The 15,906-nt window shown below is 47.5% G+C and overlaps 1 protein-coding gene across 1 annotated transcript in view; it reads right to left on the bottom strand.

Moving 5' to 3' along the window:
* Positions 1 to 15,906, bottom strand: part of anks1b (ankyrin repeat and sterile alpha motif domain containing 1B) — a 149,699-nt gene that overhangs the window by 18,088 nt on the left and 115,705 nt on the right. The window contains exons 18-19 of the mRNA XM_076030124.1: positions 14,739 to 14,837; positions 13,303 to 13,455 (exon numbers count right to left, since the gene is read on the bottom strand). Of these exons, the coding sequence (XP_075886239.1) occupies positions 13,303 to 13,455; positions 14,739 to 14,837 (252 nt within the window). The remainder of the gene's footprint in view (positions 1 to 13,302; positions 13,456 to 14,738; positions 14,838 to 15,906) is intronic.

The raw sequence follows: 15,906 nt of genomic DNA, 5'->3' as shown, positions 1-15,906 counted from the left end.
CACACGCACGTGGATGTGTAGACACACACGGCAACACACACAGCTGTTTTAGGAGCTCGGGGAGGAAGATTATATTGTTATCCCTGAATGAGTGAGGATTTAAATGCAACCCGGCAATTAGAGTTAAACTCACACTCTCACTATGAGAGAGAGAGAGAGAGGGAGAGAGAGAGAGAGAGAGAGAGAGAGAGAGAGAGAGAGAGGGACAGAGACAGAGACTGGCTGATGCTTGACTGCAGTGTTGCACCATTTGCATTTAAATTACATTCACCGCGGCCGTACGACGACGTGGCGACGGGGGAAGTGTTAACGCTCCTGCAGCGCCTCTTCCTCCTCCTCCTCCTCATCCTCTTTCTTCAGCTTCAACTCTGCTCACATCAGAGCAGAGATCATACGTTCACATGCTCGGCGTCCGTCCCTCCGTGCGGCATCGCTGCTTTTCCACTTGGGAAATTATCCAACGTTGGATACGCGCAAAAATCAAGAAGGGACGTAGTGTGATGCAAATGCAAAAAAACAACCAACTAACATTTTGTGGACCTGCCAGCCGACAACCTCTTTGGCGCAGGAAAAGTGAGGATGAGAAAAAAAAGTGACATGTGCTGCCTCTTGGAGACAAAGAGTCTTCTCTCCTTCTCTCTCCCTGATGGGAGGTGCACTGGGAGCTGCACTGGAAGCTGCACTGGGAGCTGCACTGGGAGCTGCACTGGGAGCTGCTGGGCTCACTGGACCACGAACCCGACTGTTCGCTCACCGTGTGGGGATAAAGTCCCACCTCACCATCCTGTACCGACTGTAGGAGTTCTTTGACCTGAAGTCACCCCGCTCCACCATCCCTCCTCCCCCTCCACCACCTCTGCGCTCCTGCCCACTCTGTCCTGGATTTCACCGCGTTATGCAAATAGAATGGGAGCTTTATGGAAGCACACACACACACACCGTCAGGGGGGCCGGGGGGTAGTGGGGGTGGGGAGTGTGAGTCGGCCCAGTAAAACGAGAACGCTCTGCTCTTAACACTCCAGAGCTTCTTCTTCTTCTTCTTCTTCTCCTCCTCAGCCTTAGCAACGGCGCGCCATTGGCCCGTCTTCCAACGTGGTTCTCGCGTGCGTCTCCTCTCCTCCATCAGACTCGGTATCAATGTGTGATCAATGGCCGGCTCTCCCCCCCTGCAGGCTGCGAGGTCGCGACCTCTCCGATATTACCAGATGGCCTCAGAACACCGCGAGGAGTGGGGGTGGGCTTTCTAGCGCCGCCGCTGTGGTTTCACTTCTTCCAAGAAAGGAGCGTATTGAGCGCCGCACGACCGGTCGGGTCACAATGCACCAGGGGTCAAACTGGATTGTATCACTGATCAATAAACAGCTGACTGCTGCATCTGGTCTGCCAGAGAGGGGGAATGGAGGCTGCGTCTGTCTCTGGGTTATTTATGAGGTTTAATCTGGCTCGCTGTATTCTTATTGAATTTCAATCAAAGACTTGTTAAATCAGCAGAGTGCTGGTTAGAGTCATCACACACATTAGACCTACTGAACTGTGTTGGACCAAACAGACGTGACTTACCCAAACAAAATCACGTCACAAAGGTCCTATATTGTTGTCTCTCTCTTCCTATATTTAACATGTATGTATATGTGTGTATTTTTGTACATATATATATATATATATATATAATCAGTTTGGACTCACCTTGTCATACATATTTTTTTTATCTTTACAACGTTCTACACTACAGATACATACTGAAGACATCAAATATACAAGCATTATATATGCTTTTTATGAAAGGTGGCCATTTTGAAGAATTGAAATATAAAAACGTGTTGAGTTATTTTACACTTTTATTGTCTCCTCCATAATTCCATGGTTGTTCACACATAATTTTGATGCCTTCAGTGAGAAACTGCAATGTCAATAGCCATGACAATGAAAGAAACAACGTTACAATCATAGGGTGTGTCCAAACTTTTTGACTGGTAGTGTATATATATATTTATATATGTGTGTGTGTGTGTGTGTGTGTGCGTGTGTGTGTGCGCGCCCACACTGCTAAACACCTGCAATGGTTAATCTGTGCCATCTATCAGCTGATTGAAAATAAATGAGATTTCACCTCTGTCCTGATTCCTTTTGATAGCTGCGTGTTTGGGTTTGGAGCTTGCGGGTTTCGATCTCCGCTACTGATTTGCCCAAAGCGGTATACAGTGTACAGTATACAGTGTCCACACACACACACATGCATGGCATACGCATACACGCACACACACAAACAGAGACGAGTGTAGCCGTACAACAACACAGGAGGGGGAACTCGAGGCCGCTGGTTACCTAGCAACCTGACAAGGGAGGAGAGTTGCCGGTGAGGGTGATGTGTTGGAAAAAACCAATAAGGAGGCGCGCTTCAGCGCCACGAGACCAGGCAGCCAATGAGGGCAGAGCGTTAATAAGCCCGCCTTCATGGAGACAGTCTCCTTTAATAGCAGGCTAGCAGTAACTATGACTGGAAGGGACTGGAGGGAGGGGTGCGTGCACGCGCATGTGTGTGTGTGCGTGTGTGAGTGTGTGCAAAAAGCCAAATGCTGCAGTATCACTGGTGAAACGGGATCTGTGTTCTTCAGCAATTAGACACACACACACACACACACACACAGGCACACACACACAAGAGATTTCATGAAGCAAACTCTCAACACGGTGAGAGGAAACAGAGTGAGATATTTTTCTCGGATTAATTAATAAACTTCAAAGGCCTGTGAAGCAACCCGTTTATATTCTGCAGAGGAGCTGAAGCTTTGCTACAGCACCAGGCTGTGTGTGTGTGTGTGTGTGTGTGTGTGTGTGTGTGTGTGTGTGTGTGTGTGTGTGTGTGAATGGGGGGGAGCGTACACAAGTTTTAAAGACTAATCCTTTTTTTAAATTACTTGAAGAAAAGGTGAGAATAATTAGATACAAATGTAACCGCTGTCCAGTCCAGTCAGCTTTGATTGATGTGGTGCCAATCGGCAGCAAATGCTGATCGGCTCTGCCGTCATTAATTATCAATGATTGATGTCTGTTGCACCTACAGAACGATTTATCGACGGCCCTGCAGCCACAACAACTCGTCCTTTTGCTTGTGTAAACGCATTCAATCAATAACGTTTTTTTTGTATTTTCTTTAAGCATGTGTTCTCTCTGTGTGTTCATCTCTTCTCGTGCACTGTTTACACCTATTGCCATGATGTTAGATGATATTAAGTCACATATGACGTGACGTGACAAACAGTCAAGGTTGGCAGAGTGCAGTGTGTAAATGTGCGCTCTGCTCCAGCTGCACGGACACATGACTGGGTCGGCCAAAAGGGTGCAAAAGATGCACAGTCAGGGGCAAAGAGCCACAGAATTATTTTTGCACAGAAGCACATTCACACTGGTAGCTGACAAGCAGAGAGTGCTGGGAGCTCTCCAAAACATGCAGCACTCACAATTTTTTAGAGTTTTTAGAGGACAAATAATCTCTTTCACGGTTGAAGACCCAGTACAGAGACTGTATGGGATGTAAACAGTGGCTGTGAGTCCCAGCGTCCCGCAGTATCAACCTGATACAGGTTTATAACAGTTGGCCCGAAACCTTAGAAGATGGAGCGACCGCAGCCTGCCGCGACCTTTCAGCTGTAAAGTTCAGAGTGGAGCAGCGAGCCAGCAGGCTGACAACTGCACTGTAGTCCACGCAGCAGCAGCGGCAGCAGCAGCAGCAGCAGCAGCAGCAGCAGCAGCAGCAGCAGCAGCTAATGTCTCCTCGCCTCGCACTAAATCACCGCCTAACTTTGAGATCTGCTGCGACTCTGCAGGACCTTGCAGGAGGAGCAACGCTGTGTTTTTAAGAGTCGGGAGCGGGGAAAGACACGACACTTGCAAAATAAACTCTGCACTAATCGCCCGGATGACGCAGAAAAAGAAAAAAGACGAGAAAAAAAAAAAAGTAGAACCGTCAACAGCCTGCGATTGATTCCACGGCCGCCCTTTGATGGTGACGAAATCAAGGTGTCGACGGAGCGGGCGGGAGCCGCTCTCAAAATGTGATGCAACAAAAATCAAAACGCTTCAGCGTCGATGCAACAGCAGCCCGAGTCGGCTGCGCACGATTGGCCGTGAACAGGAGGCGGGATCGTGATCCATCGCCGGGCGTCCGGGGTGAAGAAGAATAAACACACGAATCCACACGAGTCGATTTCTTCTGCCGTCCGGCTGGAACCCGTCTGCCTTCGCTCAAAGGTTGCGTCCCGCGATTGAAAAGGCTTCGAAAGTCGTTAACTAGTGCGGAGTCCGGTGTGAACTCAGCGGAGGCCACCGACGCTTCCCAGTACTTTGAAAAAAAAACTCTGTTGTCCCACATTCATCTTCTAACAGAATGTTAGCGCATGCAAATGAGGAGAGAAAACAAATTAGGGCAGCAGTCGCATTTCGAGGGCGTGCAACTGCAGCAGCATTTTTCTTTTTTTTTTACCTGTTTTTTTAAGCTGCCTTTTCACCACATCTACCAAAAACTCAGCCTGCATCATCATCATCATCATCATCATCATCATCATCATCATCAGCAGCAGCAGCTGTGATGCTCAGAGAAGAACGCAACAAAAAAGTCCTCGACGTGCAGTGTTGGTCGGGTTCAAAATTCTGCTCGCACACACGCACACACAAGCACACACACACACACACACACACACACACACACACACTCTCTATGATGAAGAAGTAGCTACAAGTGCGGAGCGCCGGGCGCCGCTGGGAGTCGCGTTATGAAACTTGTCAAACAAAGGCAGTTTGCAGCCAACTCTGCCTCAGCGCCTTTGCAGGTGAGTCAAGATGAGACTCCCACGCACACACGCACGCACGCAAAACATCAACCTCAACTGCTTCACACACACACACACACACACACATATATAGAGGCGCGTGCGGGGCCAGCAATTTAGCCCAGTCAGCAGTGTTGATTGGACGGCTGGCTGCTCTGTAATCGGCTCAGCCTGGCCGCCGCCGAGGCGCGTCAAGCGTCAAGCGTCAAGCGTCAAGCGGCAAGCGTCAAGCGGAGAACAAAAGGATCAGCGGCTCCCCGTCACGTTACATTCCTTCATCCTCCAAACCAAACCAAACCAAACCAAACCAAACCCCCTCCCGCTTTTCTCCTCTTCCTCCCCGTCCCTCACTCTCTCCTCACCCACCTCAGGACCTGATCAGGCTTCTTCCTCCCTCTGCTCACTTTCCTTCTTCCTGCTGCTGCTGCTGCTGCTCGGCTCTCTCAGTGCTCAGGTCCGTCCGTTTTCTCCTCCGCCTCCTCCTCCTCCTCCCGCTGCTCCTCCTCTCGCTCCTTCTGTTGCTGCTCGACTCCGTCTGCCTTCAGCCACGCGCTCCACTCCTCGCTCACCGCCAGCTTTTGTCTCTCCCCCTCTACCTCCTCTGACTCTCTGCAGATCTCCAGCGCTCACCAACTCCTCCTCCTTCGGCTTGCGGCAGTCAGACTACATCTCCTACATGTCTCTGCCTGAGCTCCCTCCCTCCCTCCCTCTCTCTCTCTCTCTCTCTCTCTCTACCCAGTTTACGTTCTACCCACCTCCTCCTCCTCCTCCTCCTCCTCTTCTCCATCTCATCACTATGGAGATGCCGGCCCTGTGCAGAGACAAGCTGCTGCCAGCCCTGGAGGAGGAGTGTAAACGTTATTTGTTAACAGCCCGAGTTGAAGCGTTTCAGCTGTGTCACCGCCTGACAGTGACGTAGTGGCCTTTGCCCACAGACTCAGCCTTTATTTGTGGGGACGCTGACCCCCGTCAGTCTCCCTCTCCCCTTTTTTAAAGCATAATGGACAAATGAAAAGAACATCAGAGCCAAGACTCAGAACAGAACACGTCTCCGACATCAGGACAGCATGTGTTCGCTGCTGCAGCGTCTCTGACAGACGACAGATTGAAGCAACACGTTAAAAATTAAGAGTTGGGACGAGTGCCGGCGAGGGAGCGGCGGCGACTCGTGGAAGAGCGAGGGACCCGCCCGAGACCCTCCGTCCACGACCAGCAAAACAGAACCAATGATTTCCGTTTTGCAGAAATATTTTCAGGAGCTCAAAACCAACCGATGAAAACATACAAGTTTTGACAAGTGGCTGGAAACGGGTCAATGAAATTCCAATTAATTCTATCTCACTTACTGTTCAGCAGTGTGCCTTCAGGGCGCCGGAGAGAAAAAGTTGGGAAACAAACAAGAAAAATCCTGACAGCGGCTGCACACTCTGGTCTATCGACCGCTGGCAGGTCACAGCTGAGACCTCAGCACGCCTTGGCATTATATTAAATGTGAGCATGAGCGCGCTTGTGTGTACGTGTGTGAGCGCTAGTATGCACATGACACGTGTGTTGGAGGCGTTAAGTGTCACACACACACACACACACACACACACACACACACACACACACACACACACACACACACACACACACACACGACATCGGATCTATAAACGGCTGACGTCAAAAAAAATAACACACACAACCACAGCCAAACTAAAGATAGTGCATGAGTCAGTGTCTCTGAGAAAGCACTACCAACACCACAACCATCAACACTGGCGGTGAGTGTCCAGCTCACAGCTTTTGTTTATGGGCTGTTGTAGCAGTGCATCCTGGGAAAAAAAAAAATGCAAAAGAAAGTTGCGTGAAAGAACAAAATCTCATCATCGAGAAAACTCCTCGGGTGCATCACGAGCGCGAGCCTCGTCAGTAGCTGCGTTTCCACGACAGTTTTTCTGTTGCGATTTGCAGGTGTTTCCATTGAATGGTGTGCAGCGCATTAGCCGGAATCCTGGTAAAATCTCGTCCCGCGAGACTCCACTTTGAGGAGGATGGAGGTACAAAACATTTTGTGTTTTTGGAGCAGCACTGCTGCTGCTGCTGCTATCATCAGGAGACAATATTCCGTCTCCTCCTCCGTCCAAACATAAGGCGCCAATTTTCACTTGGAGTGAAAATGGTATCGTACGTCACGATGACGATGACGTGTAGATGCAAAAAAGGTGTTTCCATGACAGTTTGGCAATGTACCTCTATGTGGATACGATACGTCTCAAAAACCTCCTCGTGAGAGCGTCAAAACCTTTCAGCCATATTTGAGAGATTTTTCCAAGGTGTTTCCATGACCAGTTTTTTTATTGCCATACTTAGGTTTTGCGCAATTCTAGGGGTCATGGAAACACAGGTGGACCTAGTTACCTGGTGAGGATGAGGCTGACAGCGAGCTGATGAAGCTCTGCAGCAGCGCCAGGTCCTCTCTCTCTCTCTCTCTCTCTCTCTCTCTCTCTCCGCTCAGGTCACACACATTCTCTCTTGACGCCTCCCACACTGTGAGCCGCGCGGCCGCTGCTACAACGGGAAGTGTCGACGCCAAATAAGGCAGCGCTGGAGCCGTGCGTCCGTCTGTCCGTCCGTCCGTCCGTCGGCAGGCAAGCAGGGCCGCTCCAGTACACTGCAGTCCTGAGGCTAATCCACCCACATCAACAGCAAACAGCCTGCTCAAACACACACACACACACACACACACGCACACACATTACAACAGATGGGACGTGTGTGAAGAACTGCGGCGTTACGGAGGGAAAAAAACAACGGCTTTATAATAGCTGCAATTACATAATCGGTTTTCCTCTGGAAGTTGTGAAAACTGGGTTGATTACAGCGCTGCGTAGAAGTTGTGTGTGCGCGTGCCCGTAGGTAGGACGGTATGAGGTATAATGTTTGACCACGGCAGGAGCCATCTGCCGTCGGGATGCGAGACAATCTGTCCGTTTGGAGCCATGACAAAGGAGGTGACGAACACAAAACACAGAAACACACTAACTCCGTGTTTGGAGTAGTGTTACACTCACACACACGCACACGCACACGCACACACACACACACACACACACACACACACACACACACACACACACACACACACAAAAAAGAGAAAACAGCACCTTGTACTGCACACACTTTTTATTTATTGCAAGTGCACAGATATCCCGTTTCTATGGGAACTGGTAGCTGTCATGGAAACGCAGTACAAGAAGAAAGACTGAACTCCCGACGACTGCCCGCCGTGCACGTCTGACCCCTCGTGCGCACGCACGCACGGTTAGTCATCTCCGTGTTTGCACAACACGGGTCCACTAGGCGTGACTACTTTTGCGTAAAAAAAAATATCATTGCCATGATTGTTACCACAGTGCGGAATGCCGAGACAAGTCCGACCCTGCAGGTGAACTTCATACAACAGCAGTAGCAGCAGCAGGTTGACACACGCAGGGACGCAGGAATCCTGACGAGGGGCCGGACATCTGGGGTGGGAGACCCAACATGACTGGAGACACTGCCTTGACCTGAGCCGTCCGCCCCAGGATATACAGCATATTTATACACTCGCAGTCAAAAGTTTGGACACACCCTATGAAGTTAACGTCTTTTCTTTCATTCCCATGACAATTGACATTGCAGTTTCTCACTGAAGGCATCAAAACTACGTATGAACACACATGGAATTATGTAGGAAACAATAAAAGTGTAAAACAACTCAAACAGTTTTATATTTCAATTCTTCATAATAGCCACCTTTCATAAAAAGCATATTTGGAGTTATTTAACGTGTCTTTCTTTGCTGCATAATTATATATATCTTGCTCATATCTTTGATGCCTTTAGTATCGATCTGCAGTGTATGAAGTTGTAAAAATTAAAAAAAAAAATGTGCATGAGAAGGTGTGACCAAACTTTTGACGAGTAGTGACTAAAAAAAACTGGTACATTTTAAAAGTTGACGTAATTGTTCAGTTTTCTTTTCTTTCACTGTGGCCTCTTTCAGCACCACTCAACATAAATAAATAGATTTTGGATTTGTACAGTAATTTTTAGCTGATGTGGGTGATTTACTTCCAATGATAACCTTGAAACTATTCGCTTTCATGATTCATTATCAACATTTTCTTAAGGACTTTTAGCGGGTCAAAGGGTAAAAAAAAAATGTTTGCTACTGTCTGCTTCCTTGTTATAACATACCCTCCTCAGGCTTTACCAATTTGTTCTACACCTGGGGAACTTTTAATAAACAGCGATATATTTCTTTATTGATGCAGATCAATGGTAAATGACTTTGATTACCTTTTGAAAAAAAAACAAAACGTGGTCTACTCTAAGTAGCTCAGACGCAACGCACACACAGGCACTCAGACAATGTCAGGCCCTGCCCCACAAGATATCAGCGTCCACTCATCCAGAAAACATTAGGGGAATCGCTCCTGGAGGAGCAGAGGCGGCTGCACTCAGGCTTCATGGACGTGACTCCTTCCCAAACGGAATCCGCCTCTAATTGCTTCGCTCTGGGCCCTCGGAGGACTCTCCCCAAATCAGAGCAATTTGCGGCTTTGATGCAGTTGTTGTGGTGTTTTGTTTTTTTTTTCTTGTTTTTTTTTTTTATAGCCCTAGCCTGGCAACAGGACTGATCTGAGAGGCAACATCGCCACCGTGTGGATTAACAAAGGAAGTGTCGGTGCAACGTCAGCCGCAGGAAGGTGAAGACAGATCTTCTACAATTTGACGCCTGTATTCGATATTGACTTTACCAGATTGTTTTTTCATCTTTCAGTGATTATACTGCTTTAATCAGTCTTGTTGGAGCTTAAAATAAAAGCAAAGTCAATCTGTCAATAAAAAAAACAAAAAAAAACACACACACAAGACACTCCCAAAAGAGCGGCTTTAAAAGAAAAACGTAGTCCAAGCCTCATCGGCGGAAGATTATCAGACTAAATTACTGTGGAAGCAGCTGACAGAATCTATCAGGAGACTTGTGATATTAAAAGCAGGCTGAGTAGATAATAGAGTCATAATATGTGGCCATTATTGAATCCTCAAGTACCCAACACAGGTCTGGAAATTTGTTTGGGATCTGGGGAGATGAAATAAATTGCAGCTCCCTTAAAAAGAAAGCTGTGCAACTGTGTGTTTGTGCGTCCCATTAAAAATAGAAATGACGGGAAGGGGGGGGGGGGGGGGGGAGACAACAACTTGCTGTTGCGACTGAGCTACCAGGTAATTCGCTGTCAGTTGACAGGTAATGTAATCACTGGAAATGGAGCCAAACTAGCAGGTTGTTCATTGCTATATGAATAGGAGAGAATCCAATTAAAAGCAGTAGGTGCTCTCTTAGCCCTTTATTAATACCAAATTCTCATCCATTATTAATATCTGGTTAATAATTGAAGGTAAGTAAGTCTAATCTAATGAGTTTTTATTTCTGCTCCTTAATTCTCACTCTGCTCTGCAGGCTCTTTGAACACAATGGCAGTCGGCGAATTAATATCTGTACAAAATCTTAAAAAACAGCTCTAAGACCAAAGTCTTAAAATCCTGAGACGTTCCGATAGAATGTCCTTCGCCTACTACAACAACGTAGACAACCTGGAGCAGGTGCAATTCAGACGGGTCAATACACACCGACAATATCAAACCACGGTGCAGACACGCACAGAGTCACACAAACAGCAACGCGACATAATGCGAGGAGATGGGGAGCCGCACCTGCACTCTGTCTGCTGCAAAAGGTGTGAGAGTGTGCGTGTGTGTGGGCTGGGATGAAAAGCACTCTCATAATCCCCAAGCAACTGGACGCAGCATATGCGGCCACCGAAAGGGACACACACATGCACGCACACACACACACACACACAAGCCATCACGATACAGCAGCAGCAGCAGCAGCATCTGCTGCCCCTGGCCATTATTCGATGATTACATGCCAGCAGCAGCCAAATTATATTCAGATTCTTTGTCCTCGATGCCTCCAAGTCAGTCCGTCCGTCCGTCCGTCCGTCTGTCCGCCCGTCCGTCGATCTTTCTGCCCCCACTGGTCCTCCTGCAGCAGCTGTGTGCCCTTAAGGCCACCGCTTTGTCACGTCTGCAAGCACCCGCGGGTTAGTTGGGGTCTATTCGTCACCCCGGGGACAGCTGCAGTGACAGTGTGCTGCCTGCTGCAGAGCGTCTTGGCACTGATAAAGACATCCTGGCCAGCAGCTACACACTATATATACACTCGCACAAAGACGCACACGCACAACTGAGACAATCTGCTTTAATAAGATGGGCAAAAAATATGCAGACCTCTATGTATTAGGCCGATGTAATGAAGCCACATGGACTGGATTTAATTGAGTCCCACCTCGGGCTGCAGCTCTGCAGCACTGTCAATTTATGCTTTATGTAATAAGTCCACCCATAAATCCCGGCAAGACCTGACTTGCATTGTTCATTGTTGCGTGTTCATTGCTTGTTTTTCCTCTTTTAGCTGAGCGCAAACTGTAGCGAGCTGAGAAATTTGAACCACTGAATATACTAAACAAGATACAATGTAAAGCCCAATTTAAAGAGTGATTCAACATGTACCCATCTGATATAGATTGCTTAAGGCGGATCAATTCTACATCATTAAAGGTGCTACAGACTCTAAAACAACATGGTACCATTGCCGTGCAGGACAAACTTTTGGTTTGTCTCGACTGGACACTTCAACTCTCACGCAAGAGAAAGTGCAGCCTCTAGTGGCCGTTCTTTGCACAGCAGCATACTGCACACACAGGGAAGAATTACCTGTTCCATGCTCATTGTTTTTTACGGTGTAGATGTGAATCACATGCACATTATCAATGCATTAAATCACTGTAAAGGACATTAAAACAGGATGGGAGAGCTGTGAATTTTAAGCACATGTATACACACAATATAAAACACCTCCTCTGGTTCACACATGCATCCAGAAGCGCGCGTGTGCGCGCGCACACACACACACACACACACACACACACACACACACACACACACACACACAAGAGCAGCATGTGGGCGGCATCCCGAGCGCTGTGAAACATCTTGCAGCCCACATGCTTATGTAACTCCCTCTCCACCTCCTCCAGCTGATCACTCATCACTTTATGCTTCGCTGCCAAGGAAAAACCACCTCCTCTCCTCTCCTCTCCTCCCTTCTTTTCTCCTCTCCTCTCCTCTCCTCTCCTCTCTTCTCCTCTCCTCTCCTCTCGTCTCCTCTCCTCAATCGGCCTAGCGGTGGTCCTCTGCAACTCATCTCACTCCCTGCATCAAAATCTCACAGCTACCGGGATGAGACGGGGCTGCGGCTGCCGAACGCCGTCTTCAGCTGAGGATTTCAAGTTGGTAAAAATTTCATCACAAACCGTCACTTGAGACAACACTGGGACTGAGCAGTCAAACCTCGTTATCACACAGTTTTGCCGGTATTTGCTGGAGAGGATTGGATCAGGGAAAGGTGGTGGCGAAGACGACTGGTTTTGGGTTCAAATAAAACCACAGTTGTTTTGGGGTTTTTTTAAACTGCCATTCCTTTCAGTGTGGATTCTCTGACACACATGACAGGCTGGTGAGGAGAAATGCACAACTGGCATTGGGCACAGCATGGCTTCAGCATCCAGCAGATGGAACTTGTCAACAGCTGCGACGGTGCCGCCAGCGGAAGCGAAGCTAAACAGTGCTGAAACACTGAGCAGGACACGCAAAAAACGGCAGTAAATTTTTAAACAGAAGGGTTTGAACTTCTCACCCCGGCTACAATAACCTGTCGGCACAAGATGGATGAATCTATTAGACCCGAGATAGCATCAGCTGATTGAAAAGAACAGAACCACAGTGACGAGCAGCAGATACAGCTTGTTAGAGAGCGGACCGGGTAAAAAAAAAAAACGCGGTGTGTTAGTTCATCTCAGGCTCTGAACCACTGGCTGTGTTAAAACTCCACTAACAAAGTCTTTAAAAAGTAATTTAGCAGACAAAGCACTGAAGCAGCAGAGGACCAAAGATCATAACATTTACCCACATCCAAGCAACTTTTCATTAATTCATTCTTCTATCTTTTTAAATATCCGGTTTCTTATAATATAATCTGATCCAAACCTGATTATCTTTAAAAATTTATAATGGGGAATTTCTCCAACCATGCATTTAAAACATATTTAAGGCCCCAGTGAGATCTGACATGACAGACTTCTGGGTGTAATATATCTTTTTTTTTTTTTTTATGAAATTGATCATGAGAATGACGTATATGCAGCAGGAGATGCTTTTTTGCAAATTCCGTCCATGCAATGCCGGTCAGCAAAGTGTGAAGAGAAAGTGCAGATCTAATGCTTATAAGTGTGAAGAAATCCAGCGGAAATTGAGAACAACAATAAGAGGGCTTGGAAAAGGGGGTAGGGTGGGGTGGGGGCTGGGGGGGGTGACTTACATTGATGAGCTCGATCTCCCAGATCTTCTTGACCAGCTCCATGGAGGTGTAGCCATTGATGAGGAAGGACTTGGTGTAGTCGCCGAGCTCCAGCGACTCCAGCCACTCGGCCACAGACGTGGGGTTGTTGCCGTCGTAGCCGATCGGCCTCACCTGAGAGGGGGAAGAGAGACAGAGCGGTCAACTTCACTCATTCCCTTCTTTGATTTAGAAGCTTTTTATTACCTTTTTTTTTTTTTTTTTACAAGACAATATTAGGTCCGGCTCTGGAGTGTATTTTTCCAATATTTCTGCATACTGGCTGCTCGGGAGCTTTCGTGATTTGTTTTCCTCTTGTTCTCAATAACACTGCGAGGAACTCCAGGGTAAGTTTCCCTTTTTTTTTTTTTTTTTTGCACTGCAGGCCTCGTCGGCTGAAACTGGAGCTGGTTATTTAACTACTTTGTATAAATAGGAACCAGATTGCGATAATTCTTACATAACAGGACTGCGGCCTGAACCTTTTGCAGCCTTTTCCGAGTGCCACACGGCGCTTCCCCCATTTCTCGTGTATCCATTCCGCTGCCACAGCCTCATTTTCTACACCATTAAAGATTCCGTCTGTGATACAGAAGCTTTGGGAGGAACACGAGGCAGAGCGAGCTCCGACACAACGAGACGTGCGGAATTAACAATGGCGCCTTTTGTAATGAACTCGCAGTGCGCGGAAGGTAAGAACAGCTTGTGACGGGGCAGCGGAGGTGGTTGAGCGAATTCATCCACTTTCATTCTGACAGTGTGCAGGGCTTCAGAAGAGTTTAGGGTGCTTCAAACATTCATCCCACATCCCTCAACTTAAGTTGTGTGAGCAAAACGGTTTGACGAACGACTGTGTGTGTGTGTGTGTGTGTGTGTGTGTGTGTGTGTGTGTGTGTGTGTGTGTGTGACAGGGGAAGGGAGCGGAGATCAGTTTTTTCTGGGTGTCTCTATTGAAACCTTCTTATCCCAGAGCTCAGAGTCACCTCTTTTCTTTGCGCCCTCTGCTTACTCCTGCTCTCACAGCTACACACCTTTGATCTCCCTCTCTTTCTCAACCACACACACACACACACACACACACACACACACACACACACACACACACACACACACACACACACACACAAAGCATGTGATCTTGGATAAAACTTTAAGTCTATGGGAAGTTTTGTATTCATATTGAATTATTCAAAAGCTGCTATTTTTCATGGAAGTATTTTTCCCCCTGGTATATAGTTTGTCCATACATTCGTATTTACGGTTGCTAAACTGGAAAATTCAGTTTAGCAACAAATCTACATGTTTGTCTCCAGTCTGTCGATGCACTTTTTCTTGCAGCACATTTCAAAAAGGTCCAGTGATTCTAAATGAGGATTTATTTGTTTTTGTCGTCGTACGGGATTAGTTGCGGTTCTCACCCTGGGCAGCAGCCGTATGGCCTGCAGGAGACGCTGTCTGTGGGCCGAGTTGAGGATCCCGATCTCCAGCAGGTCCTGGTCTTCCACCACGTTGCTCCCCTGCAGGATAACAGGACACAGATCACTTAAGCATGGTGTGCCAAGAACAGCTTCAGTCATTCAACGACATTTGCATTCATTTAAAAAAATAACTGGAAGGAAGCCATTTTTCTCCCATAATGCACCTGCGGCTCTTCCAAATGGATAAAGAAGAACGACCTCGTGCCAACGGTCGATTATAGAGGTGACAGTCTGGAGACGGTGTATATACCACATACATCACTGGTGTGTGTGATAAAAGGATTACAACTGTCACCCCTGTGACGTATCTATCTAAAAAACAGTCCAAATAAGACAACTAGAGGACCAAACTGAGACCTTGACTCCTGACCATGAGTCAACTCTGGAGACTCGTGCACTCTCAAAAAGAACACTTGGCCTGGAGGCAGTGACATTTTGATTTTAGATGAGCCGAAGTTATGCGTCATTCACTTTTAAGCTCAAGAACCAGGTGGATCCCCACCGAGGTGACCTGTCATTCTCATCTCAACATCTCTTCCAAGCTTCTGCCTAATTAAACTAGAAAAAAAAAGTCTGACAAGCAATTCAGACAGTAAACATGTGGAGTTAAAGTTGTGTTAACTTTGCTCTTTTACAGCATCATCACAGAGGATCTGTGCAGTTCGTCTTAATGAGTGGAGCTTGAAGAAGTCGACACTCTTTTGAAAAAAAAGGGGGGAAAAAACGGAACCATGAAAAGCGCGAATGCTGCTGCTGCAGGCTCATTAGTCCGGGCCCTCGTCTGTCCCTGCTGCTGCCACCTACTGGCCTTGTCTTGCGTCCGAACCTGCTCATCACTGACGCAACACCGGTGCAGTTCATAGATCAACTCCCAGGCTGGTTAATAGAGTGCCGAGACGAGCGCAAGTCACAGGGGCACTCAAAGACATGCGTAATTGCTCCCTGTTGGAATCCTGAGAGAAAGCGAAACTCCCTCTCCCTTTATTTGAACTTTTTGCTCTGTGTTTGTCCCACTTGTGTCACCTACAGGTGATGAATAGAGGCATCAGCGCTACTGCAACAGGGATCAGTGAAAGATCCAAAGGAAAATAGAAGACGTGTGTCTTTT

The sequence above is a fragment of the Nelusetta ayraudi genome, unplaced genomic scaffold (assembly GCF_046127955.1).
Source record: "Nelusetta ayraudi isolate G7.1 ecotype Tasmania unplaced genomic scaffold, CSIRO-AGI_Nayr_v1 ptg000027l, whole genome shotgun sequence".
Classification (NCBI taxonomy): domain Eukaryota; kingdom Metazoa; phylum Chordata; class Actinopteri; order Tetraodontiformes; family Monacanthidae; genus Nelusetta; species Nelusetta ayraudi.
Note: the sequence above shows the minus strand (reverse complement) of the source record. Positions and strands in the feature narration are given on the sequence as shown.